The sequence below is a fragment of the Phocoena sinus genome, chromosome 15 (assembly GCF_008692025.1).
Source record: "Phocoena sinus isolate mPhoSin1 chromosome 15, mPhoSin1.pri, whole genome shotgun sequence".
NCBI classification, from domain to species: domain Eukaryota; kingdom Metazoa; phylum Chordata; class Mammalia; order Artiodactyla; family Phocoenidae; genus Phocoena; species Phocoena sinus.
In genome coordinates, this window is record NC_045777.1 from 20,987,674 (window position 1) to 21,010,725 (window position 23,052).

The 23,052-nt window shown below is 45.8% G+C and overlaps 1 protein-coding gene across 1 annotated transcript in view; it reads right to left on the reverse strand.

The window, feature by feature from the left end:
• PPP1R16B (protein phosphatase 1 regulatory subunit 16B) overlaps window positions 1–23,052 on the reverse strand; it is a 102,819-nt gene that overhangs the window by 72,627 nt on the left and 7,140 nt on the right. The window contains 1 exon segment of the mRNA XM_032606568.1: window positions 3,160–3,510. Within this exon segment, the coding sequence (XP_032462459.1) occupies window positions 3,160–3,409 (250 nt within the window). The 5' untranslated portion in view covers window positions 3,410–3,510.

Genomic DNA, 23,052 nt, shown 5'->3' on the forward strand with positions numbered 1-23,052 from the left:
ACTCTCACTTGGCTGTCAGGGGACCAGCCTGGGGGATCTATCACTTTTCTTATTCAGATTTAATATACAGATAAACATTTGCATGTGTGCACAAAACATTCACTGTGGCAAAAGCAAAACTACTGAAAACACTTGCATGCCTAACAAAAAGGAAGTAGTTCAAAAATGCTGGTGAATCCATACTGCAGAATACTACGGAGCAATTAAAAAGAAGAATGCAGATCTATTATCCCATTGTACTAGGCATGAAAACACCTCCAAGACACACTGTTGGGTAAAAATAAATACCTACAGAATAATGTATCGAGTATATCATCACTTACATAAAAACCAAAACAAACAAAAATCACAAACTAGCTCTTTATTTTGCCAAGTCTACAAATACATGAGTAAGTAAGAAAAATGCCTAGAAGGAAACACATCAAACTAAGAGCAGCAGTAATCACAGAAGGGAGGGAGGGAGGGAGGGAGGGAGGGAGGGAGGAAGGGAGGGAGGGAGGGAGGGAGGGAAGAAGGAAGGAAGGGAGGGAGGAAAGAAGGAAGGAAGGAAGGAAGCGAGGGAGGAAGGGAGGAAGGGAGGGAGGGAGGAAGGAAGGGAGGAGGGATGGATGGGACTTTTTACATTTCTATGTAGTTTGATTTTTACCAGAAGCATGTATTTGGGTTCTTAAAAACATTAAAGTCTTGAAAAAAAAAAAACAAAAACAAAAACCAGAGGGAAAAGTGTGTTAAAATGATCACCACGCTGGTGCAGGGTTCAGGGTCACTTTTCAAAGAGCCGTGACATCCAGGATCTTGTCTAATTCTTGCTACACCCCCTTGAGGGCAAGCGTTCAAAACCCCTTTTACAGATTAAGAAACCGGACCGGAGAGGTGAAACAAGCTGTTCAAGGTCACATGCAGGGCCGACGGGCCCCTGGACCTTGGACCCAAGCCCAGCACTCTTTCTAACCTGTACCCGTGGGAGCGCACCGCGGTGCGGGCCAGGGGGCGGGGCCTGGGGTGGGGAAGCGGAAGGCTGGGGGGAGGCACGGATGCTCCGAAGCAGCCTGTCGTCCAGCTCACAGAGCCTCTGAAAAGCCCCTTCAGCGAGGGGAAAGGGGCCTCAGTCAGGGGAGAAGGGGGTGGAAGATGAGTGTGAAAGGAGGGCTGATGCAGCGCCGCCCACGACAAAATCAGACGTCATGACGTGCCACCCACTGAGTGGGAGGGACCCGACGCGTCACCCGGCAAATGACACGTGGGAAGTAGCCTCGCAGGGCCACATCCCTGGAGCCTTAGATTTCACGCCTCTCTCACAGGGGCTGCTCACCCGAGGCTCTGGCTGCGCTTTTTGCAGCCGAGGGTTCCGAGAATGCCTCTCTACTCAGCTGCCACAGCTCTCTGTAACCAGGGCAGAAAGGGGAGTGTGCTTCTCAGAGGGTTCTAGAACCTGAGGACCCTAATACTCTTGTAAACCCTAATACTCTTTGGACTGGTAAATGCCTCCACCCCTCAGTTCTTTTATTGGCTGCTTTAGCACCAAGTGTCTGGGTCGGGGGGTGGGGGTGGCGGGTGTGGAGACAGGAGGCCAGAGGGACCCAGGAAACATGGCTAGGTCCCTCCAAGGACAGGCAGAAGGGATTCATATACAGGGAGGGACCAGAGCCTGCTGAGGGGAACACAGGATGCATGGACACATCTCAGCTGGACAGTGAACAGGCGTGACCCCTCAGAGCATGCTCAGAGAAGAGGGCTTTGGCCAAATCACCGATCCTCTGTTCACTCTTACAATGGGGAGCAAACCCACAAGGCCATGAAGCCAGGGACAAGAGCCTGGATCCTGGGAGTTCTGATTCCAGCTCTCCTCCCTTGGTCAAGTTTCTGAACCTTGCTGGGCCCCAGTTTCCCCATCTGTAAAATGGGTATTATTTTTTTTTACTTTATTTTATTTTTTATTTATTTATTTTTTTTACATCTTTATTGGGGTATAATTGTTTTACAATGGTGTGTTAGTTTCTGCTTTATAACAAAGTGAATCAGTTATACATATACATATGTTCCCATATCTCTTCCCTCTTGCGTCTCCCTCCCTCCCACCCTCCCTATCCCACCTCTCCAGGCGGTCACAAAGCACCGAGCTGATCTCCCTGTGCTATGCGGCTGCTTCCCACTAGCTATCTACCTTACATTTGGTAGTGTATATATGTCCATGCCTCTCTTAGCTCACCCTTCCCCCTTAAAATGGGTATTATTATACCTGCCTCTTTGGTATCATGATATCTGGATCATAAGACACATAATAACAATAACTAAATAAATAAAATATAACAAGTACAGCGTATCCATAAAATCTGGAAACAGATTATATGAATGCATATATGTGTTCATATTTATTTATTTATTCACCCGTTTTACAGAGTGAAAATGTCCTAGACAACATTGTGTACATTCATCTCTGTTTCTAGACTTGCTGGACACTCTTTAAATAAATGTAATTTTATACAAGTATAATTTTATATAAATGTATATAAATATAATGAAATAAAATATAGTAACAATATAATAAACTAAAACATACTAATCACTTACACAGGAGGGACCATGTCAAGGACTTGCAGGTTTTCTCTATTTTGGTGTTCACAGCAAGCCCTGGAGGTGGATACTATTATTATCCCCATTTTACAGAGGCAGAAACTAAGGTACAGGGAGCGGAAAAGATTTGGCAGGGTCACCCAGGGGATAATTTGCAAAACCAGCTTGAGACCTGGGTCGTCTAACCTCAGAGCCTATGCTGTTCTCCACCCCTCTAAACCATCTACCTCTAAAGTGAAGACGGAATAAAGGGGACCAGCAGACAGTTCTGCCGTACAGAGGAGGAGCTTAGGAAATGCAAAGTCCTGTGAGTACTGAGCTCCTGGAGGAGAGAAACCAAATCCAACTGGCTCACCACCATATCTGGAATAGTAATGCACAAGATGTAGGTTGACAGTCAATATTAGTGGGAGGGAAGGAAAATGAGTATTCATTAGCCAAAGGCTGGTATTCTTGTTTTCAAAAAGAAGCCTCAGATTTCAGAGCCCTTCCCAGACCCACCCTGCTCTCCCCTCCACTGGCAAAGAACCCAGAATCCAAGAGGTCCAGATAGCCACACACCAACCAGGACCAGGAGTGACCTACCTTCCTCGGCGTCGTTCCTAAGCGAGGCCTCCAGCAGGGCCACGCTGGCCTCGAAGGACACCTTCTTTCGCCGGCCGCCCGTGCTGCGCTTCCGTTCATGCTTGCGCTTGCGATGCTGCAGGTCCTGCTCATACTGCGCCCACTTCTTCAGCTGCTGGGCCCGGCGCTTCTGGGCGGCGCGCAGCCGCTCCAACGTGGGCACCTTCTCCAGCAGCTGCAGCTCGGTTAGCAGGTCCACGTGGGTGGCCATGGCCTCCGCGCCTCCCCGCGCCCTGGCTGGAGGCTAGCACAGCGCGCCGGGGGCCGGGGCAGCATGGGGGCTCCTGCGGGGCTGGGGCCGCATGCTGGAGCCTGTGGCGGGGAAGGGGAGAGACACACATGGACATGCTTGTCAGGCTCAAAACTCCGATCTGATGATGTCACCCGGCCCCATTTTCCAAACGCTTTTTTCCCCCTATTTTATTATTTTTATTTTTATTTATCATTATTATTATTTTTGTGTGTGGTACGCAGGCTTCTCACTGTTGTGGCCTCTCCCGTTGCGGAGCACAGGCTCCGGACGTGCAGGCCCAACGGCCATAGCTCACGGGCCCAGCCGCCCTGCGGCATGTGGGATCTTCCCGGACCAGGGCACGAACCCGTGTCCCCTGCATCGGCAGGCGGACTCTCAACCACTGCGCCACCAGGGAAGTCCCTTTTGTTTTTTAATTGAGATATAAATGACCTATGACATTGTGTAAGTTTCAAGCATACAACATGTTGATTTGATATACTGCAATATGATTACCACTGTTAGCTAAAACCTCCATCACGGTCACATAACAATCCTTGCTTTCGAGTGGTCATATTGTAATTTCATATAAGGTTGTTCTATTGTTATAACACATACGGGTTTATTTTTATAACATAGAAGGGGTTTATTGTTAGTTTTAAAGGAATGAGGATTATATTTTAAATGTCTCAGTATTAATTACAAAATAGGTTAATATTGACAGATATAATCTACATAAATGAAAGCTCGTTGGGAACCTTAATCTTAAGAGTATAAAGGGGTCCTAAGACCCACAAATAGCTGCTGAACTACTGGGACCTAGAAAACCTTAGTTGAAGTTTTCCTCTTTGAAGTTTTCCTCTTTGGATGACTTTTTTAAAAAAATTCACACCTCTTGCTCTCATCAGTTCTTGGGCGACATGAGATCAACAAAATTTCAGTGTGAAGCCAAGTGGGTGCTGTCTTCCTGTAAGCGCAGACCCTATGGGCTCTCAGATGCAGAAGGAAAAGGTCTTGGAACAACTTGAGCCTTTCTAAGCCTGTTTTCCCACCTGTTAAATTTTGTATCCACCTCCCAGAATTTACAGGATGTTCAAGGAAGAAAGAGCTGACGAAAAAAAGTTACACCAAAGAGAAACAAGTTATCGCAAAGAGAAACAGCTTGGAGGAAGAAAAGCAGGGACACGTAAACGCAGCACATCTGGGAACCCATGGGGGCAAGGCTGGTGGAAGATTGCAGGATGCTGGGTACAGGTCTACATTTACGTGCTGTGGAAATGCTATCATAAAGGGGATCAGCACAGCACGGGGCTTCAGCAAGTGATTGTTAATCTCCTGGGTTCCCTGCTTCACTCTGGAGCTGCTGGTCCTCAGGAGGCTAAAGACCAGAATTCAGCCTTCAGCTGGACCCTCAGGAGCTCAGAATGTTCTTCAGGTCTCTCCCTGAAGAGACTGGAGCATACACAGGAGGAATGGGGAAGGGGTTGGCTTGGCAATATTCAGAGGGCAAAGGCTCCTGGGGTCTGAGTGGACCTGATCTCAAGGATAAACATAAGCCAGGGACTTCCCTGGTGGCACAGTGGTTAAGAATCCACCTGCCACTGCAGGAGACACAGGTTCGAGCCCTGGTCCAGGAAGATCCCATACGCCACGGAGCAACTAAGCCCATGCGCCACACCTACTGAGCCCGCACGCCACAACCACTGAAGCCCTCGCGCCTAGAGCCCGAGCTCCACAACAAGACAAGACACCGCAATGAGAAGCCCGCATACTGCAGCGAAGAGTAGCCCCCATGTAGCAGTGAAGACCCAACGCAGCCGAAACTAAATAAGTAAATAAATGTATTTTTTAAAAAAAGGATAAACATAAGACAATGGCAAGACTCAGCAGGAAACAAGCAAACTGCCCTTGGTTGCCTTTTGTTTTGTTGAGTATCTTGCAATGCTTTTTCAATTAGTTAAACTTTTAATTTTGACATAATTATAAATTTACACACAGTTGTAACAAATAATGTGGAACGATCCCGTGCAAACTTTACCTAGTTTATCCCAAAGGTAACATCTTGCAAAACTACAGTACAGTGTCGAAACCAAGAACCTGACATTGATACCACCTATCAATCTATTCAGATGTCCCCAGTTTTATATGTACTCATTTGTATGTATGTGTGTTTAGTTTTAAGCAATTTTGTCACAAGTGTAGGTTTGTGTATCCACCACCAGAGTCAAGATACAAACAGTTCCATCACACAAGGATCCCTCATCCCCCCCTCCCAATGCACTCCTGTCCTTGCCCTTGTCAATCACTAATCTATTCTCCATCTCTTGAATTTTGTCACTTCAAAAATGTTATATAAAAGAATCGGACAGTGGGTAACCTTTTGGGATTGACTTTTTTCACTCAACATCCCTTGAGATTCATCCAAGTTGTTTTGCAGAACAGTAGTTCATTCCTCTTTGGTTGCTGGGTGGTACCCCCACTTTATGGATGTGCCCCAGTTTGTTTATCCATTCACTCATTGAAGAGCATCAGGGTTGTTTCTAGTTTGGGGCTAATACATTCATGTACAGGTTTTTGTGTGAACATAAGTTTTCAATTCTCTGGAGTAAATATCCAAGAGTACAAGTTTCATAAGAAATTGTCAAACTGTTTTCCAAAGTGGCTGTACCATTTTTTAATTCCCACCAGCCACGTGTGAGTGATCCAGTTTCTCTGCCAGAATTTGGCGTGCTCACTGTTTTTTAGTCATTTAGATAGATAGTCCTTTTTAAAAGTAAGGAGCTCAGAAGAGTTGAATTCACAACCATGCTGTATCATCATGACGGTCAGAACTCACTGGGAGCTAGTGGACCACATATTTACTTTCCCCCACTTCTTCAAAGAATCAAACAGTGAAACCTGCCCTGTGATGAGTCCTGGTTCAGAGATGGGTTGAGGATCAGCTCTGCCTTCTGGGAAACCCAAGTCTGCCTATCTGTCATCTATCTGTAAACTAATCTAATCCTTCTGATGACCTAATGAGATAGGTACTATTATCATCCCCATTTCACAGATAAGAAAACTGAGGCACAGAGAGATTAAGTAAACTACCCTACATCACACAGCTAAAAAATGGAAGACCTTTTCTGCCTAAGGTTATCAGAAAAGGCTCTCCAGAGTAGAAGGCAACTGAGTTGAATCTCCAAGGATGAGTAGTGCACCAGGTGAAGAGGGAAGACATGGGAGCTTGGCAATGTACAAAGGCATGGAGAGGTGCTGGACACCATGGAGGAAATTCTGGGAACCAACACGCACAAACATGGCTGGAAGTGGATGGGACTACCCAGCCCAATGGGAACAGAAGTCTTGTGGGAAGCAGTGAGCAACCTGTGGTACAAGGCCAGAGAACCAGAAAGTCCCCTGTGGTCCACATCATGTTTGTGTGTTTGCTTGGTTGGTTTTTGGCCCACACCATGATTTACAGAATTGTCATTCATTGCTAACTTTTAAAACTTGAAGATTTCATATCCAAAATCAGATTTTCAGCCTTTCTTAGAACATCTCAGTACCTGGCCACACTGGGCTCACGTGGCAATTATCAGCAGGTTTGGAGTAGGACTGTCCCCTTTAGATGGGGCCCATCTAATTTCCCATAGTCCCCACTACCCCCCCCCCCATTACTCCCACCTGACCTCCTTCACTAACTGGCAGCCCTTGCTAGCTCCTATGGTCATTTCAATTTGCAAGCCCTGCCTTAGGCGGAATGAGACAGCAGTCTCCAAATATCCACAAGTCCAAGCTGCACAAGAAAGAGAAGATAGTCTGTGAGTCTCCCCGATGCAGAACAGGACCAAGGCATAGAGGAACAGTGGTGTGCACCAAAGCCAAAACAGGCACCTGGCCTCCAGAGCTGTCCAACAAGCAATTGAACAAGGGCTTGTGGTCCAGTGGCTGTCTCTGGAGGTGGCAAATTCTCCGTCACTCACCGGAGAATACAATTTCTACTGATGACAGATCAGCCTAAGTGTTCTGTACAATTTCTTTCAGCCCTAAGGTTCTGTACACAGATGGTTACTCATTTCTTCATTATTAAGTATTCACTGATCACCTACTAAGTGGTAGGCACCAAAAACATGCTAAGACTGAAGATAAGAATAACCATATCAATCACCCTGTTAAAGCCCTTAATCCTTTTCCAAGAACTTCCTCAGCTATCATCCCAGCCAGGTGTTTCCCTAAGTGTAGAAAGAGAACCCATACCGAGGGAATTTTCAAAAGTTCAGGACAAGATTTAATATAACATGGAATCAGAGACACCAAGTTACCTCCTTTTCATTTCTTTTTCAGTCCATCAGATTGTCTCCAGAAGAAAATGCTAATAGTTCTGGCTAATAGACATCTTTATAACCATGTTTATAATTGTGTCAATTTCCCTCATAAACAAACAGAAAGCAGGCCTCAGGCTAATAGCCTTGGGCAAGAAATCGTATCTAAGACAGAATGTAATAACAATGACTTTTTTTTCCCTGTGGATTTGGTTTCACAGTTAGTGTTTATTTATGGTAGTGAAATAAAATTTCCTTTTTAGATAAATCTACTTCAGTGGAAATCTTACAAGGTGGTAGCAAAGAAAAATTAAATATTGATGGTATTTCGGGCTGGCAAAAATTGTGGTTGACATTTGGGAAACCGTCCTGGTCACTGATCCTCCGTGACAACAATCTTATAAAAGAAGCACTCATAGGAGCTCATTACTTCATCTGTAAAATATTTATTGAGCGTCTATCACATGGCCAGGAGTGCACTGAGAGCTAGGTATACAGCAGGGTAAAGACAGGTACAGTCCCTACCCATTGGATGGATGACAAAACAGAGGCACAAGGGAGTGGAGGACATACTCACGGGATACAGAGACTGAGCAGTAACTTGAACCCTGGGCCTGACTCCCAGTATAGTGCTCCCTCCTTGGGCCTCAGGGTGGTGGGCCCGATGCAGACAGAAGGCACTCACTGCTGTGCCTTCCCTGGCTTGGACAGTTTGCCTGGGTAAAGGAATTAAGGGCAGTTGCCCAGCCCCCTGGAGAAAGGTGAGAACAATGCCTCCCAAGGGCCAAAAAAGGGGGCCAGAGCACATTTTCTCTGACTTTGCTCTCTCTGCCAGCTCCCACCCCGCTCGCCCCTCTGGGTTCCCTGGAGCTGGGGCTCCAGGACAGCTCCCTCTTGACTGTTGGTTTTCAGGTGACCTAGTTTCCCCCAATAGACCCACACACCTCCTCCCACCCCCGTCCAAGAAAACCCTGCTTGGTCTAATTAAAGAATTGCCATCAGTGCTGTTAACACAGCAGCTGGGCAGCCCCCAAGACAGGGCACTGGCCTGGGTGCTGGGGCAGCTCACAGAAGTCCTGGCTCCTATGAGCTGTGGACTGGCTCCCTCGTGAGACCCGGTGCCCCTGTCCGTAGTTCCAGAGGTAGCCCTGGTTGGTGATGGGGACACAGCCCAAACTGCCAGGACCCAGGAGAGCAATGGCGTTATCAACTCTTTTTTTTCTCTCTCTCTCTCTCTTTTAAGGGTAGGAGAGTTTTTATTTATTTATTATTTATTGGCCGCTGCGCGTGGCATGCGAGATCTTAGTTCCCCCACCAGGGATTGAACCCATGACCCCTGCAGTGGAAGCGTCCTGGAGCCCTAAACACAGGACCGCCAGAGAATTCCAGGCATCATTAACTCTTAAAGGAGATCCCCAAGGAGGACCTCACTGGAGGAAAACCAGCTCTACGGAGACATACTGAGCCCAGTGTGTTGTGGGAACATCCGGATGGACCATCTTGAAGAGAACTGGGCATGATGTGGGGACGCGAGATAATGGAATGGCTGCGCTAGAGAAGCGGGTGGGGGAGGGGCCCGCAGAGGCCAGGTTGGGGTGAGGTTATCCAGGAAGTGTGTGCGCTCTTAAAATAGGAATCAGAAGCAAGGGGAAAACAAAGTACGGTACTCGGTAATTTTTCCAACCAGTGGCTGTGTCAGGTCTGGGTGGATGAACCAAAGTAGCCCGATTCTGGGCAGCCCCAAGTCTGAGGCCAACGCCCTTGACCCTCAGTGAGGCAGGAACAGGCAGTTGGAGTAAGCCTTGATTCATCCTCTGACTGCTGTTTGACAAAGCTGAACTGGATTCCTGTTGGTGTATCCACTAACCCTCGCTGCCGCAGAAAAGGAAAAACAAGCAGTGTAAGGAAGCAGGGGCTGCGCTTGGGGACGAGGTGGAGGCGGGCTGGACAGGATGCACTACAGAATCCCTCCCCTCCCCCAAAATGAAAAGAAGGCTATTATATAAGAGTGTTGTTTGGGGTATGATACGTCTCTGAGGAAACGAGTAGAAGAAAGGCATGGGCCCATTGAAATACACAGCTTGGTGATGGTCTGTGTAGGTCCCTCAGTATCACTCCGTGCTGATTGGCCAGAGTCCACGAGCAACGGCCCAAGCCCAGCCAGAGTGATTGGTTGGGGGGAGGCACATGACCTAAGCTGGACCAATCAGAAGCTGTCTCTTCCCACTGCCCATTAATTGGAAGCATGAACCCTAGTTGCGACTGGAAGCCCGCCTTTGGATAACGCCAATACTCGGGAGTCAGAGGAGGGAAACAGGGTCCTTTAATTTAGGGACCTCTGGACTTTATCTCCTTTATTATTTAAGCCAGTTGATTTTGTTACTTGTAGCCAAAAGTACCCTAACAGACATTTATGCTACTTTTAGGGATGCAGGGATGGGCGCCCCAGAAGGAGGCGTTGCCTGAATCAGAATGAGTGGTCTCTTGCTGGGGCATATCACCAGATACGTCCACTTCCCCTAGAATGGCCATCTTATGGCCCTCCAGGCCCAAGCTGAGGGCCAGCCTTGAAGAAGGGTGGGAAGGCCAAAGCCAGGTTTCCACGGCAGCCCCGCCCCCTGAGATGGGGGGAAGGGGACCCAGGCCTTGCGACGCCTCCATCCCATAGGAGCGGCTGGTTGACACATCTTTGGACTCGAGCCCAGTGCCTTGAGAAAAACAACACGAAGGAAGGTGAATTCAAATTGAAGAGACTTTAAAACATGAGTCAGACAGTGCCTCAAAGTTCACACTGCTAACAGAAAGTGTTAAGAGTTTTTTTCTTGTTCTTCAGCTATTCTTCTCCACCGAACCTTGGCAGCACCCTGGAGGAAGGCCGTGAGTGCTTGCGCCTCATGCCTCCTGTACCATTGGGCACGAGAGAAAAAGCAAAACAAAACGCTGCACCGGCTTTCCCTGCTCCGAGCTCACTTGGGACCCACTTTCTCTCCTAAAGGATGCACACCTCTGCCCTCCCTCAGCACGTTCCTTTGAATAATAGCGTCATTTCCCCTTTCCTGCTCACTCCCCACCCCCCAGTATAAAGATGCTTTACTCATGAACAAAGAGACTTCTGGGGCCCTTGGTGCGCCAAAATCTGAATTAGAAGTTAGCCTTGTCCACCCCCCCCACCAACTCCATTCTCATGGGATTTTGTAGACTTTCTGTTCTACCCCTGCTGTAATGAACCTTCTAGATTTCGTGCACAGTCATCCTAGACAGACATCCTGGTTTTAAATCTGTTGTGGGACTCAGGTCCCTGAGGGTCTGCTCCTTAGCCCTGCCTCTCCCAGCTGTGCTCCTTCATCCAGACCTCTGAGTGGTGGCCCTGGGCTTGGCCTTGATTTGTCACTGTTCTCTGAAGCCCACTTACTATAACCCAATTTGGCAAGACCTTGGGGGGTGGGGGGCAGGGATGGAGGAGAGGGGAGGGTGGCAGGACTCGAAAACCACAAGTTAAACAAGAACAGAGTGATCGATCGAGCAACTAAAGCGCCTTGAGTTCTCTCAGGAAAAGAATCATGTCCAGCATTGAGATAACAGCCCAGCTGACCTCTGTCCGAACTGGCTGGGCCATTTTGGTAATATAAGACCAGGCCTTAATGAAAGCCATGAATGAAAGGATTAGCTTTGTTCTCTAGAGGGCAGAGTTGGGATCATAAACAGGCAAAATGAAGAAGTAGGATCAGCCTGGCACTTTCCTGGCAGAAAGTGGTTAAGACTCCATGCTTCCACTGCAGAGGGCGTGGGTTCAATCCGTGGTCAGGGAACTAAAGATCCTGTGTGCTGCGTGGCGCAGGGAAAAAAAAAAAAGTAGGATCAGCCTGGAATGAGGAAGAACTGTCTAACACTGGTGATTCAAAGCCCAGCCATGGTGTGATGCTGAGGTCCCCACCACCAGGAACTCCACGGTCACTCTTGTGGCTGCAGAGAGAGAAGGTCCATATTGGGTTGGAGGTGGGACTGGCTCAGTGAACCCCAATCCCAACCTGGCAGACAGATCATCTGTATTAGCAGTAAGACTCTATCGTGTATATTTGCAGCCCAGCACTTGGTAACCGCCAGGCTAGACAGTGTGGAAGAACCATTGCAAGTAGATATTGACTGATGATGTTTTACATTCATTTCTACTTGTGAAGGTGAGGCAGCTGTCTCAGACTCAGCTCTGAGAAAACTTCAAAGGAAGCCACAGCTCGAAGGGGTGAAGGAAAACCCGTGAACACAACCATCTTCCACGCTGAGCTTCTCTCCATGAAACTGAACCCACAGAGAGGCCCACCTACTTATGGGTAAGAATGCCACTGTGGAGGAGGCTGCAGGGGACAGAACAAAGGTGCCAAGGATGGGGCACATGCAAAGATGACATGATGTCTACGAACACATTAGTCAGTCACAGTCACGGTGCTAAACCAGCCAGTCTTCTAAAGAAGCTTATGTAATAGCTAAGCACGGGGAAACGGGAGTCAAATTACACATACTGCTTCTCCAGGCTTGGGGGTGTGTGGTCCACCCCCTCCCTTGCAGAGAGATAAAAACTCCCTCTGCAGCTAGAGGGATCATTTTCCAAAGGAGGCCACGTGTGGCCACAGAATGCCCTCCTGGTTTACACATTGATTAAATAGGGGATGGCTATTCACACTGACTAAGGCTGGAGTGGCCTCTGCCACCTCTGCCTCCCTCCCTCAGCATGACCTCCTTGGACGAGCTTTCCTCTGTTGTACCAACTCTTAGGTTGGTGGTGGCTTCTTGGAGCCCTTTGAGGACAGAGGTTATGAGGCCACATGTGATAACAGGAGGAATGAGGGCTGTGATTGATTAGTAATGTCTGCCACAGATAAAGGAGTGGGAATTGGCTGCACGCATACTGAGCATGCAACTCTGTTCTACGTCACGCTTGCCTACTTGGATTCCAATACTTGCCTTTGCCCCATTGTTCAAAATCCTCTAGTCTCAAACACAGACATCTGGAAAGTTATCAGATTGAGTAGAAGGGTCCCTCAATATCAATGTATCATTCAACCAAGAACAAAAGTCACTGTGGCCTCCGTGGTAGACAGGAATCAAGAATATCTTAGGTTCTGGGAAGAATTTCTCCAATAACTTGCACTAGGGGGTAGAATGAAGACCTGTCCTCCATGACTCCATCCCCTTAAATTGACCGGATCCTGGTTCTGGGAAGCAGTACGCTGCGCCAACATCAAGCAAAGGTTGGCAGCCCCTGTGGAATCGCCACCCCTCCCAACCCTGACCCTGCAAAGTAGGGAGGTAAGTGTCCTGCTGGTAACTGGATGGGGTTAAAGAGGGAGGGGCAGGGACCACTATCAGCCAGGGATCACTCTCTCATCCATCCTAGGCATCCTGGGTTTCACAGCATTACCAACATAAAGGAGGAAGGGGACTGTGGTCTGCGGAAGCCCCTCTCTCCACTTCAGAAACCTCAAAGATATCCCTGGCGAGCTATCTCCTTCCCTTGAGCCAGGGGTGTTCTTAGCCAAGTAGGAAGTAGCTGGGATGGGAATTTTAAAAAGCTTTTCATGTATTTTGTTCATGGAGGTTTGGAGAATAATTCCAAGGAAACGAGGACAATAAAAAACAGAGAGTTGGACTCAAAGGAGAAAGTCCTACCCTGGAGGAAGAAAGAATGAGGAGACAAAGGGCTAGAGCAATGCAGACAATGGGTACCAATTAACTGCACAGCCAGTAAGTGGTGGAGCTGGGATCCGAGCCCATGTCTGTCTAATTCCATTGTCTACATATATTAAAGGAGAAGGAACCAGGAAAAAACTCTAAAAGAACCACAAGTGCTTTAAAAGATCTTCCTCATGAAACACAAGAAGATATCAGAAAATCCAAGGTATTAATCATCAAGGAGATAAGAGGACATTGAGACTAACAAACCAGACGGATCAATTGGTAATAAAGCAAATACTTGCTGAAATCAGTATAGAGTAAAAACATATGCTTAATGAAACTAAACGTAAGTGGGACTTCCTTGGCAGTCCAGTGGTTAAGACTCCTCGTTTCTAATGCAGGGGGTGTGGGTTCGATCCCTGGTCAGGGAACTAAGCTCCCACATGCTGCATAGTGTGGGCCAAAAAAAAAAAAAAAAGTAAAATAAGACCGATCCACTTAAAAAAAAAAAAAAAAGCAAAACTAAAACATAAGCATCTCAGAACCTATAAAATATGTAGATGAAATGAACCCAGAGATAAAGAATCCAGGGTAAAAATGGCAGCTTCTGTGCACAGCACATTTTCCATGGGTCAAATTCTTTACATGTAACATCTCTTGGAATCACTGTGCTAACTCTGCGGTAGGTGTTGTTCCCATTTCAAAGAGGAGAAAACTGAGACTCAGGTTAAGGAACCCATAAGTAGGGCTATTCCCGTTGTCTATAGCTGGCATCTTTTCTGATTGCTCAATCATATGCCATGATGGTTAAGTATTTTTTATTATCTCCCCTGCTTGAAAATAGAGAAAATGTCAGACAGGAAAGATGGGCCACAAAAGCACGACTAGAAGCAAGAAGAGAACTCTTTGCAGGAAAATAAATGAAATCTATGCAGAGTGAGGATAACTGATTACAGTCATAACTTCCCTTACTATTGGAGCTGTCATCACCTTTGGAGGCTTAGGCAGGAAATATAAGTATCTCATCCTAAATTTCATAAAACTCTGCCTTCCAAGCCCTATGAGCTCAGCCCCCTATGACTACTGTTCCCTTTCTTGGTGAGCACTTTCTCATTTTCACTTTACTCAACAGCTCCCAAACCAGATTCATAACAGCAACTGTCTTCTCTCCTCTACTCTCTGGGAGATGAAGCTGTCAGTAGAATAAATCAGGAAGTTTCCAGACCCTCTGCATTTGGGTAAATGAAGTTTCCATCCAATACACAGGCTTTGAAGTCTCTCTGTATGGGATCTGTGACCTTCCAGGTCACCATGCAGAGAGAAGCAAGCTGTAGTAACCTGCCTTTACATTGCTTTCGTTCCTCCCCTCTTTGATCTCCAGCCAAAGTCCCTTCACTTTGATTCCCTCCTCTTGGCTCCTCTTGGGTGTACAGAACTCCAAGCATACCTCTGCTTCCCCTCTGACCCCTTATTCCATTGAAAATTCTCCATAAGCCATAGATTCAATCCCATGAAAGTGATGTTACCATCACAATTGAACTTATCTCCTCGTGTTGAAATCTCAGGTTCACTTTGTTAGAGACTTTGGTCTACACTCAGAGCCCTAATATAATTTCAATCCTCTCACTCATCATTTTCTCCAGCAAATTGCTAAACACTTTTTCTATTTTATGCCTGATGTCATCAACAAGTAACGAATTTCAGAATTTTCTTCAGGCAGTTTTCTCCTCTAATTCACTTCCACTTTTAATTTAAAGCTGCATTCATTTAACCAATCAACAAATATTTATTACCATCTACTATGTGCTACGCCATAAAGCATGGGGGTCCTAAGGGTCCCTTAATGAACAAAACTATTGATCAGAAAAGTTCTGCTCTGGTAACGGCAGAGTAGCTCTTATTGGACACACCCCCTCACATATAACTATTGTGAACTCTACACACCACACACACACACACACACACATAACCTATTGGAAGGCACTAAATTTGTTCAACCACAAGCAGACAGAAACCGGAGGGGAGTCAACACATGAAAGAAAGAAATTTGCACTAGGTGAATTCCATGTTTTTGTAGCTTTTTATCCGAGGGCAGGCCCCAGTCAGTGTTGTACCTGTTGGCTACAACCTGGATGAGAACCTTTGCTCTTACCGTTTGAGGAATTAAAGGACAGAGTTCAGGCAACTACAGTTGGGAAGTGAGGAGAAAGCATCCCAGAAAAGAGTCACAGATGGTAGCCCCAAATGCTGAGTATAGATTCTGTCCAAATCTCTCTGAATGCTGCATGTGCAGGGCAGGTTCCAAGCAGCCCAACTAAGGCTAAAAGAACTGAAGAAAGATTTCAGCTGCTGCCTACCCAGGGGGAAACTGAATTTAGAGTTTGTTTGGTCAAGTTAACTGAATTTTTAAAAAGTCATTACTGTTCTGAGGAACATAATAGAACCAAGAGTCTCTTCAAGTCTCATTCATGATGTTCAAGATGTAACCTAAAATTACTAGAAAAAAAAATTTTTTTAAAGCAAACAGGAAAGGGACTTCCCTGGAGGTCCAGTGGTTAAGACTCCATGCTTCCACTGTATAGGGTGTGGGTTCAATCCCTGGTCGGGGAACTAAGCTCCACATGCCTCAGCGTGGCCAAAAAAACGCAAACAAACAAACAAAAAAAAAACCAGAAAATATGACTCAAACTCAAGAGGAAAGGCACAATAGAGATCTATCCACAAAATGACCCCTATTTCCTTTAAGCGTATAAAGGAAAATATGCTTGTAATAAACGAACAAATAGGAAATACCAGCCACAACACAGAAACCACAAAGAAGAGAAGTAAAACTATTAATCAGATTAGCTAAATCCACACCACCAACACCTTTCTCTGCATCCATGTGAGTTGTGCTTTTCACTAGAGCCAGTTACATAGTTCTAATATTGACTTCAATGACTGTTTTTTTTTGTTTTTTGGTTTTTTTTTTTTTTTTGGTGCACCTTCCAAGTGCCAGGTCTTGGGCAAGCTGGGAGCAAAAATACAACATAAAATATTAAATCCTGATCCCAAAGACCAGATATTTTCATCTGATGACATCTGTATAGACGACTTGTCACTTCTCATGTCCTCCTTTCTATTTCAGGTCTTAAATTGGAAGAAGAGATCGAAGTCCTGTCATGGGCTCTTCCCAGCTTCCAGATCACTCCTGATGGAACCATTTGCCCACATAAAGTACACATGAATGAGGCACAGGCTGTCAGGTTTAATACACCTCTACATTCTCCTTCCACAGCAAAAGCAGCCTCCCCTGCTGGTTAGACAGATCAGATCTATAAAAAACTCTGGGTACAGACGTCAAAGAGAGTCAATGGGGAGGCACTTGCCATTATAACACCTCTTTATACTGTTCCATTAATGCGTGTTTTGCTTTTTCAAAACCTGTCAGGGAAGAGGTTCTCAAACTTGGCTACAAAGTTGGAATCACCTGGAGATGCTGGGAACTTACATTAAGATCACAGAGCATGACTACTATACGTCCACCAGAGTGGCCTTTTTTTTTTTTTTTTTTAAGACAGAAAATACCAGTGGTTGGCAAGAATTCTTATAAACTGAGTGGGAATATAAATTGGTACAGTCACTTTAAAAAACTGCTCAAGCAATACCTTCTAAAGCTGCACATATGACGCCCTATAATCTAGCAATTTCATTCCTAGGAATACACTCAACAGAAATTTCTATATACATTTACCAAAAGGCACTTACAAGAATGTTGACAGCACTATTTGTAATAATCCCAAAGTGTAAACTATCCAAAATGCCCACCAACAGTAGTTTGGAAAAAAAAATTATGGTGTACTCACCCAATGGAACATAGTCCAGCAGCGTGGATGAGTAATATACAATTACACTTGACAATCTGGATCTCTCACGTTGTTAACCAAAATAAGCCAAACACAAAAATGCATACTACATGATTCCATTTATGTAAAATTCAATGACAGGCAAAAGGAATCTCTGTTGTTATCAATCAGAATTGTGGTTCTGGAGTGGGGGTGACTGGGAAGGGACTGAAGAAGGGCTTCTGAAGTGCTGATAATATTCAGGTTTTTGAGCAGGATATGGCTTACCTGGGCATGTTCAATCTGTGAAAATTCATTCACTTAGGATGTGGGTACTTTTCTGTGTTTGTTTTACCTTAACAAACCATTAAAATTTTAAAAAGACGGGGTTCCATCTCAAGAGATTCCAGTTTAGTTGGTCTGGGGTGCAGCCATGCATTGAAATTTTTAAAAAGCTCCCCAGGTGGGTCTAATATGCATCCGAGAACCACTGTGTTAGAACTTGGCAACCCTCTTGACTATTTATTTCTAGGACCAGAAAGTGCTGCTGCTTCTCCAGAAAGGTTAAAGCAGGATGTTTTCTGTGGAACACTAGTAGCTCCAGAGGAGGTTAACAGGTGTTACATGGAAAAAGGGTTCCGTGGTGAAATAAACAATTTTAAAATTTTTAATGATTAACTCTTTTTGAACACTTACTACATTCCTGGAGCTAAGCTAGCTGCTTTATCTACACTATCTCATTTAATCCCACAATAAGCCTATGAGAAAGGTACTATTAATCTTCATTTTACAGAAGAGTAAACTAAAGTTCAGTGAGGTTAAGTAATTGCCCAAGGTCACACAGCCAGTAAGTGACAGGGTTAGGATTCAAATCCACATTGACCTTGACACTGAAGCCCATGCTCTGTAGCACTGCCCTGATTTGCCTCTCCAGGCTGCACTTGTCTGCAGGACTTAACAGAGCTTCCACTTGGCTAATGTGAGCTGTGGGTTGTCACGACAGGAACATGGGAGGCAACACTTCCCAAAATGGTCTCCTTGCCTCCATCTCTTACCTTCCAACCCACAAATCCACACCACTGGCAGAGTTTTCATTCTGCACCCAAGTCTGATCCTGTATTTTCCTTGTAGGGAAGCCTATAATGTCTCCCCAGTGCCTGTAAAGTCTAAAATTCTTAGCCTCAGGGACCAGACCATCCAGTATCTGGCCTTGACATGTTTAGCTTTACCTCTGGTCGTCCTAACCTCCCCCCCACCCTCCCCAAGTCCACTAAACACTCAATTTTCCAGCTACACTTAATAGGTCTGGTGGATTCACACCCCACAATGGTACCCACCATTTGCTGAGACTCTGCTATGTGTCAGGTACTGCCCATAAATTAACTTTAATCCCCACAAGGAGCCTTTAAAAACAGGTCTCATTATCTCCAGTACATAGAGTAGGAAATGGAGGCTCACCTTGACATGCCCAAAGTCACAACTAGTGAGTGGCAGAACTAGAATTTGAACACAGATTTAGATTTCTCCTCTACAAAGCCCATGGAGTTTTCTCTCTGCCTCACTCACCACCTCACCTTCATTCATGCTCTTCCATGGAGTGGCAGTACCCTTCTTTCCCTCCACCTGGCAAGCTTTTCCTTGTTCTTTGAGAGCTAGCCCAAGTGCTGTAATGATAATATCTATCATCTCTTAAGTGCTTTCCAGGCACCGTGCTCAGCACTTGACTTGCCTTGTCTCATTTACACAATATTGTCTCCATGCTCCTTTCATTCCCTCCGAATTGTTCTTTATCTGCCTTGTGCCAAACGGGTTTCTCTCTCCTCTTTAGTTCCAAAGCGTTTGACCACATCTCTGTTGTGGCTCTCAACTAGTAATTGTTAGTTTCAGATCTGCCTCTTCCATTGCACTAGATGCTCTCGAAAGACAAGGAATAGATGTTATTCAACTTTTCATCCCACCCTAGAGTCACCCAGCATGTGGTAGATTTTCAATAAATGGAAGAGGATAGACAGGAGGGTGGAAGACCAAGAGACTGAAATTCACTGACATTATTCCATCAGTCGTATCATAGGGAGTGGTCCTCTGACTTGGAGCCAGAGCTATAGAATCAAACCAGACAAAATAGACCTGGCTGTTGGAGGAACGTGGGGGCCAGACCCAGGATGTACCTTACCTGGCCCCTGCCTTGCCATCCATGAAAGGATGAGTTAGGACCGTCTCTGGCTCCACAGTCTTTTTTCAACTCTGCATGCTTTGCAATTGGCTCCAGAGATCCTGGCTTAGAAGCTTTGCTGTAAAATGATGGTTAGTTTCATTCCACAGCACTGTTTCAGATATTCTCAGCTGCTCCTTGTCGCGTGTTGTTCTTAAGGTACTGCAGCGAATGAAGAGCTATCCAAGACAGGTAGCCCAAAGAAAATGCATAGCTAAGGCGTGGCTCCCACAGGTGGGAAGATCAGGTGGTCATAACCCCTTTCTAAATGGATCTATTCTTTTTGAGTAGGAGGCCCTTTTACAAGACACAGACATCTTTGATGCTTACTCATTCACTGAACGCCCATTCTGTGCACCCAGTCTACAGTGGGCACTGTTCAGAGCACGCATCCCTGTAACCCCTGGAGTAACCGCCAATTCATGCCACCCACATCCAACTTCTATGAGCTCCAAGGTTGTGGATTTTTAAAGCCAGCCTTCTGTTCCTTTGCTCTCACTGTTTCTGGACTAACATACACATTTGCCCAGGTACGAGTGATTGGCCATCAGCACCAGCTGCAAACTCAGCTGGGTTTCTGCACAGCCTCCCTCAAACAAACCTCATTAGTAAACATGGAAACTACCAAAAAGTCTATTTCAAAATTACTTCTCCCTTCCTAGCTGCCCATCTCTTCTGCTGCCACCACTAGGGGTAAGCAGCATGATTTTTCTGCTTCTAACAAGTCATTTTCTTCTGAGGATTTCAAGTATCCCCCCTCGCACCGGGACATAGTGTATGCTGTATTTTACAAATTCGTTTATGATAGCCATGAAGAGTTTATCGAACAGAACTCAGCTTATGCATTTCTCTAGCACAGCTTTGTTCTTATTTTATTTGCCCACTTGTCTGCTTCCATCAGGAGACAGGGACCAACCTAAGGGCAGGAGCTGGTTTAATTTATTTTTATGTCTCTAATTCCAAGCATCAAGCCAAGTAAAATGCAGTTCTTGAATATTTAACAATCTTTATGTAGCCACGGTCTAAAGGGTCATAAAATCTGAAGTATTGTGGAACTTGACCTAGAAACATTCTTTCTATTTTATTCCAATCTGACTGGCAAAAATTAAAGTTACTCAGTGATGGAGAAGGGGTTGGGGCAATAGGCATTCACACACATGGTCGAGGGAATAGAAATTGGTTTTCGGGACTTCCCTGGCGGTCCAGTGGTTAAGATGCCACGCTTCCACTGCAGGGGACATGGGTTTGATCCCTGGTCAGGGAACTAAGATCTTGCATTCCGTGCCAAGAAAAAAAAAAGAAAAATGAAATCGGTTTGGCCTCTTGGGAGGACAGTTTGACAATGTCATAGTTCAAACTGCAGGGAATTTTCCTTACAGATAAAATCATACCAGTGTACAAAGATACATGCTGTGTAAGCAAGGATGTCATAGCATCATACACTTGTAGTAGGGAAAAAAACAAAATAATCTTCACTGCCAGCAAGGGACTAGAAAACAAATTATGGTAAATTTCTATTACGGGAATATCGTGTAGCCTTTAGGACTGAGGTATATCTATATGTGTTGACATATGCTAAGATAAATTAGCTGAAAAGGGAAGTTTCAGAAAAGCGTTGTACAGATGTGTTAAAAAGAAAAAAGGGTAAACATGTAAATGCATGTGGATTTGTATATGCATAAGAAATTTATGGAAAGACATAAAACATTCAGGGATTTCTTCTGGGGAAAAAGAAATGAGTGGATGATGATTGGGGAAATTTCCCTTTCCATTTCCCACATTTCTGTACGGTTTGAATTTTAATAATGAGTTTGTCTTCTTTTTATAATTAAAAAGCATAAAATACAGCAATAAGAAAACAGCAATAAGAAAACAAAAGCTTGATTTCATACGTTAAAAAAAAAATGAAATTCTGGAGAAACTCTTCCCTGTTTCTTAATAAGGCAATAGGCAATGACTCTAAAGCGTTTTTTCTCTGCCCAGTTCATGGGTTGGGGGGGTGGGCAATGATGACTACAGAGTTCCAGAAAGGAATCTGGGGACAGGAAAAGTCACCAAGAAGACCCAAGAGCCCTGAAGAAAGTAAGTGTGAGAATGTGTGCCTTCTACTTGCTCTTGGATGACAGGAAATAAAGCCAGTTCTGACTGAGACTCTGAAACATTCTGGGAGCCAAGAAATTCTGAGAACTCGCCAGGCTGGCATGGACACTGGGGCCTGTAACCAGCACCAAGAAGCAAAGGCTAGGAGTGCCTAGGTAAGTAATAGACGTAAGTAACCAGGGTGAACAAAACAACAGACCCAGTCCCCGGGATGTAAGTGACACAGGGCTCTGCTCGCCCATCCCCTCTGCTCTGAAGCTATGACTCCCAGTGACTGACTTCACTGACACTAATGTAATAATTATTGTTGGAATGTATCGAGTACATCCTATGTGCCAGACACAGGCTAAATAATCATAGCCTCTCATACGATTATTATTCCTATTTTACACATTGGTAAATTGAGGCTCAGCAAAGTTAGCAAATAGCTTCTCAAGGTTACAGTAAGTGGCAGAGGCAGGGATCCAACTGAGGTCTGACTCCAGAGCCAGCCAAGGTCACTGCTAGCCTTTCCCCCATCTGGGGAAGAACTAGAGAAAGGCACTCCCTCAGGGCAGGGACAGCTTACAAAGTGCAACAGCATTTTTTGCCCAAAGTCAGACAGCATCATGATTAAGTTAAAGGACTTGGAAGCTAGATGTCCTGATTCAAATCCTGACTCCACCACTTACTGGCTATGTGACAAGGGCAAGTCATTGAACCTCACTTTCCTCAACCGTAAAATCAGGGTCGTGGTAAGGTCACCTCTTAGAGTTGCTAGGAGGACTAAAAGTTAAATAGTGCTTGGCTCATAATAAGCACTAAATGTTAACCATTATTATTAATATTAAGAAAAAGATGGGGCTTCCCTGGTGGCGCAGTGGTTGAGAGTCCACCTGCCGATGCAGGGGACGCGGATTCGTGCCCCGGTCCAGGAAGATCCCACATGCAACGGAGCGGCTGGGCCCATGAGCCATGGCCGCTAAGCCTGCGCGTCCAGAGCCTGTGCTCCGCAACGGGAGAGGCCACAACAGTGAGAGGCCCGCGTACCGCAAAAAAAAAGAAAAAGATGCCCTTCCTTCCAGGTAGATGCAACCCTGCAGGGTACAGAGCTAGGCAAGTGGAGCGGGCTAGCTTTAGGTCCCTCCCTCAGCCGTGTGCCATCAGGCTATACACAATGCTACAACTTTACACCGGGCCTCCTGAGCAATTAACTTCCACGTGCTGCCAGCTCTTCCTCTTGGCTTCCCCTCTGCCAGCCTGGCTGTGAACCAGGATCACCTGGCACACTTTCTAAAAATACAGACTCCCAGGGTCCCACCTTGGCTGGTTCTGACTCAGGTAGGCTGGGCTAGGGCCAAGGGATCTATCTGTGTGTTTAACAAGCCCCAGGTGACCAGGTGACCCAGGAATAGTGTGTCCCCTGACACACGTTTCTGGAAGTGCTAGAAGCCCCTCCGTTGCTCCTTGCGGGCAAGCAGCCTTTCCTTCAGGCTTGGTCCCAGGTCTGGGCACACAGAGAAGGGGAGCAGT